The following is a 20343-nucleotide window of genomic DNA, read 5'->3' on the forward strand; positions in this document are numbered from 1 at the left end:
CAGCACTTTTTACTATAGGGGCTACTGATGGGGCTTAATCACCGAAGCGGTTAGTGCCACGAGGCCAATGACATGAGTGACTGGTTCTAGGCAGATTTCCTGTAATCAGTGGGATCAAACAGGCTTTGTTAATATTGCTGTGTCTTTGTTTAGTCAAGCTACTTTAGGCAAAATGATGTAAGGTTGCGATTTCTACTCAATGTGTTGACATTTCATAATGTGTCTCCAGTCACTCTTGATGGAGTTGGGATACGGTGGCCATGGTTGGCACCAACAGTATACACACACTTTAGACTCAGCATATGCTTCCTGTCTGAAACAGCACATCACCCCCAACCCCCTTTACTTTCCCTTTGCCCAGCTTTTTCTTATTGCACCTATTATTTTCAGAAATTATATTACTTTATAATATAACATAATATTCTATAATAAAATACATATTTCTTTTTTGTCCCCTCCCATAAGAATGTAAGCTCCACGAGGGCAGGTGCTTCAGTTTATAGATTCTATCTGCCATACTCATCTCTGCCTGGCTTGTAGTAGGTCTTCCATAGACACATTAAATAAACTTCAAGAAATTCACTTGCTAAAACGAATAGTCAATAGAAGTTTTTAATACATCTACATACTGTAATTTTACTAAGTGAGAATAAGTTCACAGAACCACTTATTTAAGTGATATAAGTGACTTAATAAGTAAATAACCACTTATTTAATATATTTCAGTAATTTATGTTTTTCAGATTTAAAAAAATGGATTTGGTTGATTGTACTGTTCTAGCTTTCCCAATGTGGTTTAATTAAATTTAAATCTTTTTAATGCTGGATATCTCTGTCTCTCTCTCTCTCTATAGGGGAAGAGGAGAAGAGGAGGGGGATAGGAGGAGGAGGGGAGGGAGAAAATTTCTCTTTATTTAAACAAAAAGAGAGAAAGGGTCACTTTCCCTTCTTTCTCCATCCTCTGTGGCCATAAAGTCGACTCTCAGGTTCAGATACGTCACCCCTGTAACCTTCCTCCCCAGTGACGGGGTGTCAACAGCTCCCTCGGGGCACTGGCTCAGAGCCAGTGAAGGCCTGTTGAGCTTGACAGCTTCACCATGACAAGATTCTAAGTTTCATGATACATAAAGCTTCACACACAGTAGCTGCATTCTGTAGTCAGAAATCAGTCTTGTGTGTGACCTCCCTCAGAGCTTCTCACAGCCACTCTACCTGTGCCATCCGAAAGGGATCGGACTTAACTCTCTCATTGGCCTGGCTCCTCCTCACACCCCAGCTGGAGCTAGCAGGGTCTAACTGTGCTTGAGTCGACTTGGCTTAGAGGCAAGGTGAGTACATTAGAATACTCTTCTAGCTGGGTTGAGTGGTAGTTATCTTGTGAATCATGAGCACCTTCACCATCTAAACTATAAGCAAATATCAGTATGGTAATCACTTCTTTCTTTCCTACAGAGAGGAAAACTATCTCAGAAAAAAAATGTTTTATGCATTGGCAGAACCCTGCTTCATCTAATTTATTCGTCTCCAACATTGGATTAATACTAACTGAACTCTTAAGAAATACTCACACACAAGGATATTCATCAGCATTCATTTGTGAAAACAATAGTTCAGTAAGACCTGGCCATATGCCAGAAAATGTCTCCGATTTTGTAATGGCTGTATCATTGGCAATACACAAATACCGGTGACAGTAAGGGAGGAAAACTTTTTCTTTCTTCATTCCTAGGTAGGCTCTTTAGTTCATCTCAAGATTAAAATGACATGAGACATTAAAAAAATTAATTTTGTATGTACGGGAGCTCATAGAAATATGAGACTCAAAGTCACCAAGCAGGCAGCTTTTATACCATTCAGACAAAGAAACAATACATTTGTGAAGAATTGACAAGGCAAAAGGGCTTGGGTTTGAGATAATTAATTAGAAAAGAAGTAGCAACGTTTGTGTAGGCTTTTTGGTCCAGAATTCCCTATTTCTGGAGATAAGGATGTCTTTTCTACCTCCTGCTACAGGCAGATTTCACATGGGAGATTTATTTCAGGAGGACAAAGGAGGGTCAGAATGTCCTTCTTGCGCTTGCCATTTCTTAAGTAACTTTAATTCAAAATAATCAATATGCCAAAATGGAATATTGTTACTGACTAAAGGGGGTCCATTTAGCTGTGTGCATCAAAGCTCAGTAAGACACGAACAGGACTTTGCAGCAAAGAAGGCAAAGGTTTGTTTTTAGGAAGTGGCCCAGTCCAGAGACAGGTTAGCAATGGCTCAAAGACCTGGCTTCCAGAGGATGGGTTGTAAGGGAAAGGTCATTAATCATGGTGACCGAGGGAGTTAGGGTTGTGGTCTCTGAGGGGGCAGCTGACCAGGGCATCTGGTCCTGATGTCAGCCAGGACATTGCCATGCTTTGGTTGCTTTTCTGGGCCTGGAGCTGAAACAAAACTGACGCCCAGCTGTCTCTGGCATCAACAGACTGGAGACTTTGTTCCTAAGATTATTTGATGCTGACTGGAACCTCATTGTCCTGAGGGCTTAACAGTTAAGAGAGTGGTCCTGCAAGGGAGAATGCAGCAGGTGAGTCAGGGTGCTGGGTGAGGCCAGTTTGAATCAAAAGGAAAGAAAGGAGAAAAGACAGTAAAGAAATGAGGTTTCCACGTGGTTACAATACTTTGGGGCAGCCTCCACTGAGGACTATCAGTCACCAAATCTTGTTTCTCAGACACATTGGCTATAGCAGTGGTTCTCAGCCGGGGTTGATTTCGGCCATCAGGGCACTGTCTGCAGGCATTTTTTTGCTGTCACAACTGGGGAGGAGGCTACTGGCATCTGCTGAGTTGCTGCTAAGCATCCTCCAATGCACTGAAGGGGACCAGAATGTCATCCCAAAATACGCAACTTTGGCATAAGAATTATTTTGAATTGAAGGCAACTGAGGTCCAGCAGAAGCAGAAAAAGCTTTTTATCTCCCCATAACTGCCTAAAAATAAAGAATAAATTTTCCCCTTTTGTAAAGTATATTTATAGTTATAAAGAAAATTTCCATTTGTAAAGATGCCTTTATACTAGCGTAAGAGCTACTCCTGGAGACAACTTGTATCAGCTGAGAAACTTACCTGCACTACCAGACAACCCTCATTAACACACTTCCTTCTCTCACCCTCCTATATAACCTGCCTCTCCTGGCCTAGAAGCTCAGACCTCCTTTTTCTTTGGTTAGCCTATGATGGTATTCATGAACCTGAATCCTCCCCACACTTCCTAGGGTCTCATTTCTTTTGAAACTCCTTAGGCAGAGGTATGTACAGTTTTCTTTTTCTGTTGTTAATCTGTCTTTTATCCATTTGAGTCGCAAGCTCCAGCAACTGAATCTAGGAGGGTATAGTAAAATGTTTTTCTTCTCAATAGCACAGGACAGTCTCCCACAACAAAGAATTATCTGACCCAAAATGTAAACAGAGCCCAGGTTGAGAAACCTTGCTCTGTACCAACAGAGGACAGAAATAGAAAGCATGAAAAGTCAGCACGGTGTTTGGGGGTTTAGTATCTTAAGCGAAGCCAAACAAATTCTCCTTTTTGGCTGTGAGTCTTGGACATATTACTAAGAACTTCAGTGTTTCAAACTGTGCTTAATAAAATGTCTGTGGGATGAAACAGATGGGGTTTCTTCCTGTCAGTCCACCAGGTACAGAACTGAGCGTTACACCGCTGTCTCTCGCTGGCAGGACATGGGTTTTGGTTCAACTCCAAGGAAGAAGAAATCATGAAAGTTTCGGCAAATCACAATGCCAGTAACACCTGTGTTAAGTTAGGAAACAAGGGGACAGAAAACTTGGGGGGGCATTCTTTGCTTTTTATTTTTTAAAATAAAGAGATAGAGTGGTGGTATGTAGGCTAAGATTAATGTCAATCAGCTCAATATGCAGCAAGTACAGCTGCAAATCCAGAGACCATCCTCCTGAATGCGCAGTGGGAAAGGAGGAGCTGCCTGGCTCCAGTCCCAGCTTTGCTCCTCCTGTGCATAACAGGCAAGTCTTAGACCTTCTCTGTAAAATCAGGAGCTGGCCTGCACTCTGTAGGACTCCCTCTAATTCTGTCATTCTCATTCAATGGCTTCTTCACCACCTTCCTTGGCACATAAGGACTATGACAACTCTGCAACAGCAGGCCAGTAAAGTACTTACGTGGATTTGCAATAGTGCTGGTAGAAGAAATAAAGAACCAAAGGGATACATGCAGGTCTGTATAAATGGGAAAACCTTTAATTTGATAACTATTTATTCAATACTTATTTCCTGAGCATCTCTTCTGAATAAAGTATACAAAGTTCTTTATTTTCTTTTTTAAACTTTGTTTTAAATGAACCTCAGAAGTTCTTTGAAAATCTATTTCCAAAGATTTATGGCAGTTAACATCCAATTTCACCAACGAAGTCCCTCTCTGCAATCCACCCAGGACAGATGGGTCTCTACTAGCTAACATCTTTCCAAGTGGTGCTGACATAGCACATATTTGAATATTCTTCTCTGTGGGAAATAGAGACGTAATGTGTATACTTATCTCAACCTGCTACTGTGACTTTCTTCACCACCTTGATTTTTCAAAGATTTGATATTAACTCTTCTCTTACAGAAGAATGCAAGCAAGTAAAACTTAAGACTTCAATGAAGTGCTCTCATTCTGTAGCTCTGGTTTTTGTCTCTGTAATCACTGTTCGCTGGGCTGACTGCTGGGAGGCCTCCCATGTGCTCCGTGCTGCTGCGGAGAGGAATGCTTCAGCTCCTACAGTTACATCTTCAAAAAGGCCACCTGGAAAAGGAAGGAAACCCCCAGTGCTTTACTTATATAACATGATGAAATGGCTGAATGCACATCAGATCAGAATCAGGTAAGTCTGGTCAATAAGGAGACATGCTGATCTGAAAGGAAAAATGGCTCTTTGGCCAGACATTGCTATTTTACAGAAGGAGCCAATTAGTTCTTCAAAAATGAATCTTAGAGTTATTCAAACGATTTACATGCACTTAAAAAAATAAAAGTTTTAATTGACACTAAAGTTATATTGCTGTGAAGTAACCCAGTTCTCTTTCCCATTGGTTCAAACAGCTGCCTGGACCTTCCGTGAGCAGAACACTGTGTCCTAAAGATTCCTGGGAAATTCCAGCCCCTCATCACTATCAGTAATTACAACAGCCTCTCCTCAGGTCATGCCAATTCTTTTAGTCACTCTCAATTACACTTATTGTGCTTGTCAGCAGCAATCAATCTTAAAACTTGGTGTTTAAAAATTTTTTAATTCATATAGGCCTAGCTACAAAACATTTTCAGACTACTTAATAAGGCCCAGATCAAATGCATCTAATTTCACCATTATTCTAAATAAAAGAGAAACAAATATAACAAAGCCAGTCATAAGTAGTTAGAAAGTTTTAGTTCAGAGGTGATAATAAATTGGAGACTGTGCCAATATTAGGCAGAAAGCGGGGTGCAGACTACAGATAAAGATGGGCAAGGGTGGGGAGGTTGGAAAAGTCATCCTAGGGTAGGCCTTTTGGGGGAAGTAAAAGCATTCTACTCTTGGACAGCTGGTTCTTCAGTCCCCAAATGCAGCTGAATGAGGCATGTATTTAATGAACCCTGTTAAGGGGAGAGGGAAAAGGAAGAGTCATGCAGGGCAGAAAGCATCTGCTTTATGTGGAGTAATTCAGAAGGATGTTACTCTTCATACAGTGCTGGTAAGAAAGGCACCTGCTGTGTTTCCATATCAACTTCCTGCTGAGTTTCTGTATCAAGTTATGCAATGAGGGCACCAGAGTTGAAGGAGCAGGCAAAGAAGAAAAGTTAAGCTTCCTAAACAAAATGTAAAAGTGAACAAGTGACACAAACCTCAAGGGCTTATTGTGAAAATTAAAGAGACAATAGTTATGAAATACATGTGTTTCTCTCTCTGGCCTCTCAGATGACAATGGATATTAGGAGTCCATAAACATTTCAGATGAGAGGCGGCTATTCAAGAGAAACCACCTGGGTCCCGTAGGAAATGACCATGGAATTACAGGGGAAGGGACTCTGGGGGTTGTTGAATCTGACTTCTGGCTCACTGTCCATGCTGTCCCTATCAGGTGATAGCTTCTATAAGCAGCTTACAAAGGACCTTCCAAAGAAGACATTGCCACGACTAATATTCAGAAATGGAAAGATGAGGGATGAAACCAGTTATCTCTTTTTTAATTCTGAAATTGCTATGTTATGAAATAGTCCAACCAGGAACTAACCACTCTGAGTAACAATGATACTGATAAATGTTATCATAAAAGTGGTTAATAACTTTACAGACCAGTGGTACTTAACTTGGAGTCATTTTGCCTGCCAGCTGACATTTGGCAAGATCTGAACGTATTTTTGATGGTCACAACTTGTGAGATACTATTGGGATCTAGGAGATAGAAGCTAAGGATGCTGCTAAATACCCAATAATGCGTAGGACATCTCCCCACCCCTAAGAATGAAGTATCATCAGCCACCCCCGCCCCCACCAGATCAATAGTGCCAATGTTGAAAAATGCTGCAATTTACAGGATTTTAGGATTATACCTAATTTAATAGCTGTGTAACCTTCGACAAGTTTGTTAGCCTCTCTCAGCCTTTCCCCATCTGCAGAATGGTAATTATCGCAGTATCTACTTGAAACCTGTAAAACACTTTGTATATGGAGCTTATTTTGATTCCTTTCATCCTCAGCACAGCCCCCTGACTTAAATAAAGCAGGCTTTTGAAAGTTTGTTTTACAAATGAAGAAACAGAAGCTCAGAAAAATCAAGTGGCTTGCTCAGGATTTAAAGCTATAAAGTTCAATGATGGGCTTAGGAAGAAACTGATTCCTATTGCATGCTTTTACAGATGAATGAGATAAAACTGCAAAGGTTCAGGGACTTTTAATCTTCATTATTCTTTCAATTCCCAAAGATTTCTTTTCTTTTGCATGCCTGTGAATTTGAACTCAAGATGAAGAACAAATATATGAGACTGAACTCATTAAATTAAGTAACAAAACATGTAGTCCTCTCAAAAAGAAAACTTTAAAATTTCAACTATTATGTTTTTCTTCATCTCTAGTTTTTATAGTTCCACCTGCCAGGTACATTATGCATTTTTTGCAGGACTTAATAACAAGAATCTGCAGTCATCCTTGGGAATAGATAATGTACAATGCATTTTAGCTTCTTTTTATTTAAAACACCACAAGTTAACATTTCAAGTGCTGATTTTGTGTTCTCTGGCTTTTACCCATGACAGGAAAAATTACTTTCCCTAACTGCCATCTATTTTAAGGGAGTATAATTTTATTTTGTTCTACTACACTGAGAAAAATCTCTATTTCATCATTTTTAGTTTTATTCCCCAAAGTAAACATTTTAAAGCTTTTCAGAGGATATGAGTACAGTTACAGCTTCACACTCCATTGTTACATTACTGAAATATATAGTTACAGAATTATAAGTAATTATTAAAAACTAGGGAAAACAAGGCTATTTCATGTTGGCTATGAGGTCTGACCCTCCGAGTTCCCTGAATCTGGGCACGTGGGAATGAAAAGGGCAAGAGAAAGTGAAGACATCTAAATATAACGTCTCTGCTTTGAGTCACCATCTAAAAACAGTCTTCTTAAACCACAATGAACAGGGCCAGGCTGATGTAATAGCTGACCAACTGTTAAGTTTGTAATGCTTCAACACATTTGTTAAACACTTTTCAATGTTCTTTTATCTTAGTTAACAAATTTATATTATTAAGTTCTATTCCTCAACACAGAGTTGGAATTTCAATCACTAAAAAGGTATGCTGGCAAGGCAGGCCACACAAGATAAAATCAGCATTTTGTAAAAAGCTACATAACTGCTTTAGGGTATGCTAAACAAGACAGATAAAACTGTATAATACTGGAAAATGTGAGTTTCATAATAATTGCAGACTTTCTTAGAAAAGACACTTTAGAATAAGTAGCAAAGCCATACACAACTATTCCTTTAAAAGGGTGTTGTAGACTTAAAAAAGTAAATATATAAAACTATGCATTAAATATGTATTTTTGTCTAAGTATGGCTCACATTCAGTTATGTTCTGAAATAGCATGCTTTTATGACATGGAAAAGAGAATTTATACTTTCTATTATAAACTACAGTTTCTAGGATCACACTTCATTTACAAAATAAAATAGACAATGTAGATGTAAATATAAAATAATTCTGCCAAGCATTTACAATATATATTTGGCATCTGAAATAACACGGGGATCCAGTAACTTTTGCTAACTCACTAATTCAGCATCCATCAGGCCCACGCTGATGACGCACACACTCAACTTTCTGAGTTGGGTGAACAGTGTAAGATACTCCTTCCTCCAGCTGGCAGGCTGGCTTCATTCCCTCAATTCATTCAACATTAAGTGTTATCTCCCAGTGTCTGTCCCACCACAGAGCACACCGGGAAGGCATTCCTTTAAGGTGCTCACACAAAAATGGGGAGAAGAGTCAAGTAACGAGGTGATACAATGCCACAAGTTTAAGGCAGATGCTTGTGCCTTCTGGCAGAAAAAAGGCTACTTGTGAGTTATGAAAGGAAGGGAGATTTCTGACACAGCACCCTGAAAAAGGTAATTATTACTCATATTCTGGACACTGTGTTGGCAAGGAGAGGCAAGAAAGCCTGGCATGGCAGAGAGTGGCATGTCTGTTTTCCTGCTAAGAGGTGCTGCCCTGCTGAACAAATAAGCAGCACCAAAGAAAGGATGGAACAAAAGATGTGAGAAGCCACATAGTGAGGAAGAATGCCCTGTCCCTCTACAATGACAATTATGTGTGTTCTTGACTGGGGATGGGAACATCACACAAAGGGAACATCAGTGCAGTCTTCCAACTCCAGAGTTTCTGCACACACTCTGGAAGAGCCTTTAGAGAGCAGGAGAAAATGCAGTAAGGAGGCTGTCTGTAAATTAATTTCAATCTTTACCCTATTACTTTATGTAAGCCATGCATGCACTATAAGAATTTATGTATAAATAAAAGCCTGCTATTTTCATCTTTCTGGAAACCAGTTAAATAAGCACAACTATGTTTTGTACTGGATATCTAGGTGAAATGCCAGCGGTCGGTAAGTTCCAGAAGAGAGACGTGTGTAGGGAAATGAGGACTGATGCCTCTTCCTCTTCGGGTGAGGCTGAAAACACAGAAAAATGCAACCTTTGCTGGGTCTTGATCCTATTCTTCCACAAACCAACTGAGCCCTAGACATAATCTTCTCATCACTTCTTTCGGAATGAATGGATTATGAAAGTAACGGTGGCACCGGATGGTGCTGTGTTGTGAACAAGCAGTTCTGGTGTGATCACCGAGACTCCCAGGCTCATAAAGCAAATCCAGTAACTTCACTAATGACAGCAAGCCCATGGGGCCAGTGTTTCTTGACAATAGTCTTTTGGTGTTACATAAAAATATACTGCCTCAAGCACCAAAACGTATTTGTTAAAGGACATTCTATGATCCCAATGTGAGTGGGTGTTAAAATGCATACTATAAAACAGTGCTACCTACTGCAATAAATACACAATCATTCACAAATCAAAATGGCCTTTCAATTTCTCACTCCCACGGACTAGCTTCATGAGGGAACTTGGCAGAAGGGAACCAGTGGCACCACCGCTGCCCTGGACAAGGATGCTGCTGTGAGAATCACCACTGCCCTGCTGGCGACGTCTCCGACCACAGTCTTTTCAGAAACAGAGCAGTAGAGTTCAGAAACGGAGCAGTCCTTTTCCACAGCATCAACTGATTGAAATATCTAGCACCAAAGTCATTTGAGTAAATAATATTTCTAGGAAGCTATGTTCACACACTGATCTTAAGGTCCGGAAGCACAGATATTGAAGACAACATATTTGGGATATTAGTGCAATCAGAAATTCTGGGAGGAGACATGAATCCACATGGGGAACAAACAGCTTTCTATAGCAGATGAATGGTTTTTGTCATCTAAATAGATTTATTTCAGTGATATTTTTAAATTCCTTCCCATTTTAATTGCAAATACTAATTCTTTTAACAGTGGCATAACCAGGAAGAAACTTGTTTCATCCAGATAAAAGACTTTCTTTCTGCCTCACTGTCAAGGATGGAGGAGGGTTTAGCATGTGAGGTTGTAGTTGTGGCTCCCCCTACTTTCCACTGCGCAGGTGCCACGCACACATTCCACAGGCAGCACCAGGGGCTGGAACGAGTGGTCCTGGGGCCAGGGCTAGTCAGTGAGTGCCGAGCCCTGCCAAACAGGGAGAACTGCAAAGGGGATCACCACATGTTTTAGGGAAAGGACTAAGGAGCATCACAACTGCCTCTGTAAACTATCCCAGACAATTTCATCTCACACCCAAATAGCCTTACTTCTGTTCATTGATATGCAAGAAGTTCTTTACTGCAATTATTACAACTTAGAGAAATACAGTAAGCAATGCAATTCTTAGAAAAATCAAGACTTGCATTGCTTACTGTATTTTAACAACTGATTTATGAATATATTATAGATAAAATTAGAAAACAGAAAACCCCCCCAAAATTGCAATTTTACTACTCAGCAATAACAACTTTTAACATTTTGGATATGTCTCTCTGGACTTTTATTTTCTATACATAACTGAAAATTTCTATATATGCTGTTTTTGAAAAACTAATCCTCATCCGAGAACATGATTATTGATTCTAGAGAGAGGGGAAGGGAAGGAGAGAAAGAGAGAGAGAAACATTGATGAGAGAAACATCAGTTGGTTGTCTCCTGTATGTACCCCCACCAGGGATGGAACACACAACCCAGGCATGTGCCCTGACTGGGAATCGAACCCGCAACCCTTCAGTCTACAGAATGACACTCCAACCGAGCCACACAAGCTAGGGCCATCCATGTATGTCCTATTTTGTAAAAATGTTTACTGAATTTATTGGGATGACATTGTTTAATAAAATTATATAGGTTTTGGGTATATAACTCTATAATACACCATCTGTATATTGTATTATGTGTTCACCACACAAAGTTGAGTCTCCTTCTGTCACCATTTATCCCTCTCTTTACCCTCTTCCTCCTCCCCTCACCCCCATATGTGCTGTTTTATAACATATAGCTTGTTAACCGAATAGCTATATGTGTGGTAATCTTTCTGTGACAATGAATATTCTTCTACAATATCTGTAATGTCTGTGTTATAGTCCATTATATATCTGTATTGCTTAAGGAAAAAAAACTCACAAATGCATAGCTTATTCAATGGAAAAGTGAATTTGAGGTTTTGTGGGGAAGGAGGTGGTACTGACTGTGGGGCCCAAAGCCTGCTTTAGTGTCATCAAGCCAGCAGTGTTCATGGACATGCCATGCCACTTCACTGCCATCGCCTGGGGATTTATTAAGCAAATTCTTATGGCTCAAGCAGGAACTCTAGGGGAGGAGCCCAGAAACTGGTGTCCTAATAGATCCTGAAGGTGATTCTACTTCATGCTAGAGTTTGAGAGCCATTGGTCTAATCCAACCATTTTGTAGAGCTGAGCAAGTTTACAGAAAGTAATTGACTTATTGGCAGTGACAAGCTAATTAGAAGAGAGGCTCAAACATAGGTCTCTAACTCTTTATGCAGTGATTTCATTTCTAGACCAGTACTGATGGAACTGTTCAGTGTCTCAACTGTGACGGGAAAAACACAAACATACACTGGTGATATGATCATAGAGAATTTCATACACTCACAAACACAGACACAAATGTGTGTAAGTAAAATCAGGAATTCTGAGCCAGGTGGGAGGGGCTATACCACGTCAGTACCCTAGCTATGATGCTGTACTACAGTTCTGCAAAGGATTACCACCCTTCTCTTCCAGTTTCTGGGAGAAACTGGGCAAAGTATGCAAAGGATCTTCCATATTATTTCACACAGCTACAAGCAAATCTGCAACTATTTCAATAAAAATTTCAACTGAAAATCATGCCATACTACTTGGTAAATCATCTTGTCTAGCTTACTTCAACCCAGTTACCTTTAGATGTAGCTTTGAGATGCATTAACTAAAGTCTTGTTCCCATTGGTGTTTTGCTCAGGACATCACTGAGATCCCATTTCCCTCAGTGGAATGACCTGAGTAAACCAGGAAATTAATTTTGGAATGAGTCCTGGAGCAGATGGCTGTGGTGAGACAGAGCACCATTATATTTAACACAGGCTGAAGGACAGCCTGGCATTAAACACTTAGGCTACAAACAATAGCACCTTAAATCTTAAGTTCTATGTTAAGTACTTATTCTAATTAGTTTGATAAGCATACTTTTTTGCTTTTTTTATTGCCCTGAAGTAAAATAATGAAGAAACATTCTTGCTTTTTTTAAAACCCAAAATGCCACAGAAAATTTTCCAGACACATAACAGGCATTCAATAAGTATATTTTTCAGACTTAGACTATGACTTTAATCTTAAAAGTAATATTACCTTACAAAAGACTTAGGGAAACAGGAAAAAAAGAAAAAAGGAACATATGCTGTAACTCCCTAACATAATTATTACTTGAGTCCATTTTCATATAGTTTTAAGATATATTTTTATACTGACTATCATATCTACATATTCTTTATATTATAAACATTTTTACATGCCTCTTAGTAAGTCTTTATTTTTACTTTAAAATCTAGAAGGTAGTCCATCATAGCTTAATCCATTACAAAAATAAGTTGTTTCCAGGTTTGTTAAAATCCTAAGCAATAATAATTATTGTCATGTTTATAGATTTTTTCCATATTTTAGTATATTCCCTTAGGACAGACTCTCAGAAATGGAATGATTAGATTTAACGATAGGAATATTACTATAATTTAAAGCTTATTTTTTCCAATGAGCTGCACCAACTGGCAATGGTGCCAGCATTAGGTCTTTCTTTAAAAATAAGTACTAATAAAAGAAAAATAACATCTCAATGCTTTTTAAATTTATTTAATTACTATGAGTTTAAACATTCTCCAAATGTTTGTTTAGTAATTGTTTTTCTTGTGAATTGGTTAATTGTGAGTTCATGCCCTTTTTCTTTACCTACCAAGAGGAGGTTTAATTTTATTTTTAATAGTCTGTATAAGCTCTTCAGTAAATGTTAATGTTTTTTATGCGGTGAAGACATTAAGTGCCAGGCATGGGCTCATCTCACTAAATTCTTACAAAATCCACTTGAAGTAAAAATCTAATTTAACTGTGTCCACAAATTATAAACGAGGAACCGAGGTTCAGAGAGGCCCAGTAACTTTTGCTCACTGCCACAAGCTGGTGGAGCAAGGCTGGGTTTGCAACCAGGTCTTTGTTTCTGAGCCTCGTGTTCATTCCATCATAAAAGCTCTCTTCCATCTAATTATGGTGAGAGCTAATTGCTACAGTAAATTTATTGAAGAAATATCTATGCTATTCCCATTTTAAGCCATATTTAGTAGTGTTGGAAGGATGCAGGTACTCTATTTTGAAAGAAGAAGGTAGATTATTTCTTTGGATAACATGGCAGAAGGAGAGAGAAGAGAGAAAGGCAAATTAAAGCCCTTTCTGTAACAAGAAAATCATTCTTTGATTAGAAGAGAAAACTTCTGGCAAATAAGGAGAGCCAAGGGCATAAATGAAGAAGTGGCCTGAAATCTCAGAAAGGAATTTCTGAGCTAGGTTTAGAAAGCAGGATGTAAGTTTAGAAAGCAGGATGAATTATATTGGCCTAGCTTAGTTAGTTCAGTAAAAAATTTGTGACTTGGAATAATTAAATAACAGTTAAGAACTGGTGAGAAAGGCATCAGATTGTAACCAGACGCTTATTTTCCTTAGCCATTACTATATTAGCATTACTTTGAAAATATAATATTTAAAAACATGCAAATCTTCAAAGGAAAACATGCTAATATATCCATTTTTAAATAAACACCATTTATTTCTTAAGCCTGTTATTTGGAGTTGTGGGAAATAAACAGTGATCATACAACTGCAATTAATCTATTTATTTTAAAAAAGGGATAGAAACTGGCTTATGAGGATTTAAAACTACAAAATGAAATGAAAACAAATGCTTGCAGTGACAGATGAACACATTGCAAAGGGCAGGGTTATGTGACGTGTCACCACGAGCCTCAGCTTTGCACTTTAAGCCCCATGGAAAGCAAAGAGGGGCTCTTTTATACAAAGCTGCTCATGGAGCTTCTCTAAGTCGAATCAAGATAGCTTAGGGTTTGGGACTCAGAAAGGGCACACAGGAATGAAAGTGGTAAATTTACACCCACATCTAAGTTCCACGAGAAGCCAGAAAAAACCAGGTAGATATAGGGAGGTGCAGAAAGGAGAACTCATATGGATAGACAGGAACCCTGGAGGCAGTATCTGCAACAGAGAGAAGGAAAAACAGAGTAGTGTGAGAAGGCAACACTATACACAGCTACAGGCCATGGGAGAGCAAAGATCCAGGCTCTGGACTAAGGTAAACTGAGATGCAATCCCCTCCCTAATGCCTACAAGCTGGATGATGCTCAGAGCCTTTGCCCCTTCCAGATCTGCCCACTGGTGGCTGTGGGGATTAGTAATGAAGGACAGAAATGGCCAGCAGGCCTGGGTACAGCTGAGGCTCCCCAAAAGGGAAGAGCTTACTTTAAGTATAACTAATTGTCTTACGTAAATGGTGCTACACACATCTTCAGTCAGCTGTTCAAGAATGAATTCTTGTTTAATTATTCCTAACAGAAAAAACACAATGGATTGTATGTATAAAATATCCAAGGCTTAAATTAGGTTTTCTTTTGCTTATATTACTTTAAGTAACAACAACATCTATGAGTATCAGGTACTAAAATTGTAGATATTGCAAATGAAGATAAAACCTCAAATTTAAAATATTAGCAAAAAAAAAAGAATGTATGAGGCTTACTGTAAAATATCACCTGCTACCTGAAAAGAGCTCCATGCCCAGAGGCCACTAATGGGAGAGGGAAGGGGGTCTCCCCAGGTGTGTAACGGGTGGCACTCCTGCAGGTTCAAACCAGCTCATCCTCGGTTACTGACATAATCCACCCCTTAGAAGTTCAGCTCTAAGTCAGGGGTTACCATCTAAACCATGGGTCTTTAAGGCATCAGACTCTTTGGCTGAATTTACAACAATTAGGTCCTTCATAAAGACACCCAACTTGTATCGTAAGAGTAACTAGAAAGAGGAATCTGGCTGACTCTTCATCAAGACACTCTGTAAAACGGTAGGAATGAACAGACAGATATAAGTCCCACTGGAACCTCTCCATCATTAGTGTATTGCCATGGGGACAGGACTTGGGTTACTACTGGAGCATCAAATACTTGGATGTGACCAAAGCTCAACTATGTTCTGGTGGGAAATACCAGCCTCCTTTAAAAGCAGCTAACTGCCATAAAATGCTGGCCTCTAGTTCACTTTGCAGCCAGGATGTTGCCATCTATCTGCAGAGAGGCAAGTTCTGTGAGCTGGCATCACTGATGGACAGAAGAACCTGCATCCTGCAATGCAAGTCAGAGCTGGCACCTCCTAGAGCTGCAAGAGGCAGCCTGGCTTAGGGAAAGAACACGTGCATTTTCCAGAGACAACATGGCCAGATAAGCCAGCCCGCATGCCTTGTTTTCTTCATCTGTAACATGGGGGCTCCCCCCTTGCTCCAGTGGGTCAAGGATTGTATCAGATACACCAGTGTCTGTGGCTGGTCCCAGACAGGCTCTCTCATCCCCCACACTCCTGTCTGGGAAAGCTCACTTAGCCAAAGGCCTTCCTCTACCTGCCTAAATGGGGTGTGAAATTTGTGACTGGTGAGCTGCAAAGTCAACATCGAATTCTAGGGGTCCTTTACAGCGAAATGTGAAATAATTTCTTCAGGACTAGAGAAGTTCTGAGAGGAGACACGGGAACACAAGCTGAGATCTGATAACAGTAAGGACTACATCTTTTCCAAATTACAGAGCCATGTGAAAAAGTACACTGTGTTTTGATGGGGACGGGAGAACATTTTGAAACTCATATATTGTTTCAGGTGTCTTTAACACGCCAAAGTCGCTAAAAGGCTGTGAGCACAAACAAGTGTTTCACTGAGGCTGCTGTGCTCTCAGAACTGTTCCATTTGGTATATTTAAAGAAAGGCCTATGGCCACGTCTGAGAAGTGTTCTCTCTTTTCCATTGACTTAGAGGTAAACGTTGCTTATATTTTTTTTTAATTTCCTCAAGTTTATTTGAGGTCTTCATCTGTCTTTCTAAGGATTGAGAAATGAATGGAAAGTGAATGAGAAATGAATGAAAAATCTTCCCAATGGAGGTCCCTTGCGATGGAATTTTGGATGACCAAGACCCAGTATGCAATAAGCACATACAATCTCGTTGCCTTTCTCAGGAACCCTAGGTTCATAACATTGGCTGATGCTAATAAACCGACATGGAGTGAAAAATGTGGGGGGCAGGTTGGCGCAGTGCAATACTCATCTTTCCATTATGACAAACCCACGAAGAAATGCAGCAAGACAGCACTCCTCCCTCAAATCCGGGGATGCCCAGCAGCTGCCTCTCCCTGTTCTGCTTCTGCCAGTTAACCCATGACCTCCACCTGCAGGGCATTTCACTGCTTTCTGTTTGGTTTTAGCTTATGAAAAGTTTCAAATATTAATGTATTCCCTAATATATTAAAGAGAACAGTATACAGTAAAGAGAACAGTATAATAAAACAGAACTTAGTTGTTTCCTTTCAATTCTAGTGGAAAAGGAAGGGACAAACTAGCTCTTCGCTCTTTGTTTCTGTCCAACAAAATAATTTGTTACTAGGTGGTATTTTTCTAACATGCCCTCTTCAATTAATTAGACAAATGGATTTATATCTAAGTAATTTAGGATCTGGATTCTGAACAAGATCTGAGGGTGCTCGAAACAGGGTGTTTTAGCACTGAACTTTGAAAAGGGAACGTGGGGCCCCAGAAGGCAGGGGCTCGAATGTGCCCACATGAGGTAACATGCCCAAAGAGCTGTGTAAGCAGTAAGGCAGTCTCCAGTTGTCATCTCTGAGTTCCACTTCCCACTGAAGGGGCCAGGCTCTACGGGACTCCACGTTCAGATTAAGAAATGTGTAGGATGAAGTTGCATCCTGTCATACCAGAATGAAAACAACCGTTATATGAGGGGGGACTCCCACCTCAAAAAACCAGAATTAACTTCTGGAGGGCAGGCCTCTTATAGTACAGACATCCCCTTGCTAGGTAAGTGTTCTAGGAACCCATCTGTATCAGTGCACAAGCCAGAGTTGTGAGAGGTTGCATTCAGCTTCAGTGAATTTTTTTTGAAGATCCTTTCAATGTGTTTGCCCATTTTAGGATGGGTGCTTTGTGAGTGCGCTTGCCCACACCACACAGTGTTCAGCAGTTTCTGATCAAATATGGCGTGACCCCCATGCCCCACCCTCCCTATTCACCTGATCTCACCCAGAGGGATTTTTGTTGTTGTTTCCCCAGATGAAAAAAGTCCTCAAAGGGAAACATTTTGTCTGTGTGAATGAAGTGAAACAAAAAACAGCAGAAGCACTAAAAGGCATCAAGATTGAGGAGTTTAAAAACTGTTTTGAGCAGTGGGGAAAAAAGTCTTGATAGATATGTTGAAGGTGACTAAAGTTTAAACATATAAGAATAAATATATATATTTTTTATAAATAAATTCTGTTTCTTTTGGTGGGGTACCCCCTTGTAAACTACTAGGATCGTGCCAACAGGACTTAGGCTACAAGTTGCAGAGGTTCTCGCTGAAAAGAGGGGTTGATTTTAGCATTGATAGGAACGTTGGCCACAGTGGGTTAGAGCACATCATGTGTCCTTTCAGTCCCTGAGTCCATGAGGACACTGAACACATAGAAACAGTCTGCGTGTTATTCCTCTATGGGAAACACTGATGGACAAAAGATCTCATTTCTTCAAAGCATAACAATCAAAGGGAGATCAAAGAAAAAAAGAGGAACTTACCATTTAAAAGAAACTTAAAAAACATATGTATTAATCCAAATACTTGGTCCATATTGAATTCTGATTTGAACAAACACCAACTATTAAAAAATTTTATGAGCTTGTTGGGAAAAATTTGATCCCTGGATGGATATTTGATTATGTTAAAGAATTATTATTAATATTTTAGATGTGATCACAGCATTGTGGTTTTATTTTTCTAGCAGTCCTCGTTTAGAGATATATACTGATTTAATAATAGGCCTGGGATTTGTTTCAAAAGAGTTCTGTGTCAGGGGTTTGGAGAAAATGAAAAGAGCAAAGAGTTGGTAATTATTGTTCCTAGGTAATATTTGTGAATTGATCATGCTATTCTCTTCAGTAGTTAAAATTTGAAACTTTTCATAAGCTAAAACCAAACAGAAAGCAGTGAAATGCCCTGCAGGTGGAGGTCATGGGTTAACTGGCAGAAGCAGAACAGGGAGAGGCAGCTGCTGGGCATCCCCGGATTTGAGGGAGGAGTGCTGTCTTGCTGCATTTCTTCGTGGGTTTGTCATAATGGAAAGATGAGTATTGCACTGCGCCAACCTGCCCCCCACATTTTTCACTCCATGTCGGTTTATTAGCATCAGCCAATGTTATGAACCTAGGGTTCCTGAGAAAGGCAACGAGATTGTATGTGCTTATTGCATACTGGGTCTTGGTCATCCAAAATTCCATCGCAAGGGACCTCCATTGGGAAGATTTTTTCATTCATTTCTCATTCACTTTCCATTCATTTCTCAATCCTTAGAAAGACAGATGAAGACCTCAAATAAACTTGAGGAAATTAAAAAAAAATATAAGCAACGTTTACCTCTAAGTCAATGGAAAAGAGAGAACACTTCTCAGAGCGTGGCCATAGGCCTTTCTTTAAATATACCAAATGGAACAGTTCTGAGAGCACAGCAGCCTCAGTGAAACACTTGTTTGTGCTCACAGCCTTTTTAGCGACTTTGGCGTGTTAAAGACACCTGAAACAATATATGAGTTTCAAAATGTTCTCCCGTCCCCATCAAAACACAGTGTACTTTTTCACATGGCTCTGTAACTTGGAAAAGATGTAGTCCTTACTGTTATCAGATCTCAGCTTGTGTTCCCGTGTCTCCTCTCAGAACTTCTCTAGTCCTGAAGAAATTATTTCACATTTCGCTGTAAAGGACCCCTAGAATTCGATGTTGACTTTGCAGCTCACCAGTCACAAATTTCACACCCCATTTAGGCAGGTAGAGGAAGGCCTTTGGCTAAGTGAGCTTTCCCAGACAGGAGTGTGGGGATGAGAGAGCCTGTCTGGGACCAGCCACAGACACTGGTGTATCTGATACAATCCTTGACCCACTGGAGCAAGGGGGGAGCCCCATGTTACAGATGAAGAAAACAAGGCATGCGGGCTGGCTTATCTGGCCATGTTGTCTCTGGAAAATGCACGTGTTCTTTCCCCTAAGCCAGGCTGCCTCTTGCAGCTCTAGGAGGTGCCAGCTCTGACTTGCATTGCAGGATGCAGGTTCTTCTGTCCATCAGTGATGCCAGCTCACAGAACTTGCCTCTCTGCAGATAGATGGCAACATCCTGGCTGCAAAGTGAACTAGAGGCCAGCATTTTATGGCAGTTAGCTGCTTTTAAAGGAGGCTGGTATTTCCCACCAGAACATAGTTGAGCTTTGGTCACATCCAAGTATTTGATGCTCCAGTAGCAACCCAAGTCCTGTCCCCATGGCAATACACTAATGATGGAGAGGTTCCAGTGGGACTTATATCATATCTGTCTGTTCATTCCCACCGTTTTACAGAGTGTCTTGATGAAGAGTCAGCCAGATTCCTCTTTCTAGTTACTCTTACGATACAAGTTGGGTGTCTTTATGAAGGACCTAATTGTTGTAAATTCAGCCAAAGAGTCTGATGCCTTAAAGACCCATGGTTTAGATGGTAACCCCTGACTTAGAGCTGAACTTCTAAGGGGTGGATTATGTCAGTAACCGAGGATGAGCTGGTTTGAACCTGCAGGAGTGCCACCCGTTACACACCTGGGGAGACCCCCTTCCCTCTCCCATTAGTGGCCTCTGGGCATGGAGCTCTTTTCAGGTAGCAGGTGATATTTTACAGTAAGCTTCATACATTCTTATTTTTACAAACACGATAGATACTCAGTTTCTGTTACCTGAAATGAGATGGAGAAAATAACCTTTCTTAATACAGAACTTGATTTTTTTTAACCAGGTACAGATATTTCTGAATGCATTAAAGGAAACATGCTACCAGAACAAGCCTCATTAAGAAACTT

At 40.1% G+C, this 20343-nt stretch overlaps 1 protein-coding gene across 1 annotated transcript in view; it reads right to left on the minus strand.

The window, feature by feature from the left end:
* Window positions 1-4247: 4247 nt before the first annotated feature.
* Window positions 4248-20343, minus strand: part of UBE3D (ubiquitin protein ligase E3D) — a 138794-nt gene continuing 122698 nt past the window's right edge. The window contains exon 10 of the mRNA XM_045843639.1: window positions 4248-4805. Coding sequence (XP_045699595.1) covers window positions 4785-4805 — 21 coding nt within the window. The 3' untranslated portion in view covers window positions 4248-4784. The remainder of the gene's footprint in view (window positions 4806-20343) is intronic.

This window comes from Phyllostomus hastatus, unplaced genomic scaffold, assembly GCF_019186645.2.
Source record: "Phyllostomus hastatus isolate PE091 unplaced genomic scaffold, TTU_PhHast_1.1 phas_contig_40, whole genome shotgun sequence".
Lineage (NCBI taxonomy): Eukaryota > Metazoa > Chordata > Mammalia > Chiroptera > Phyllostomidae > Phyllostomus > Phyllostomus hastatus.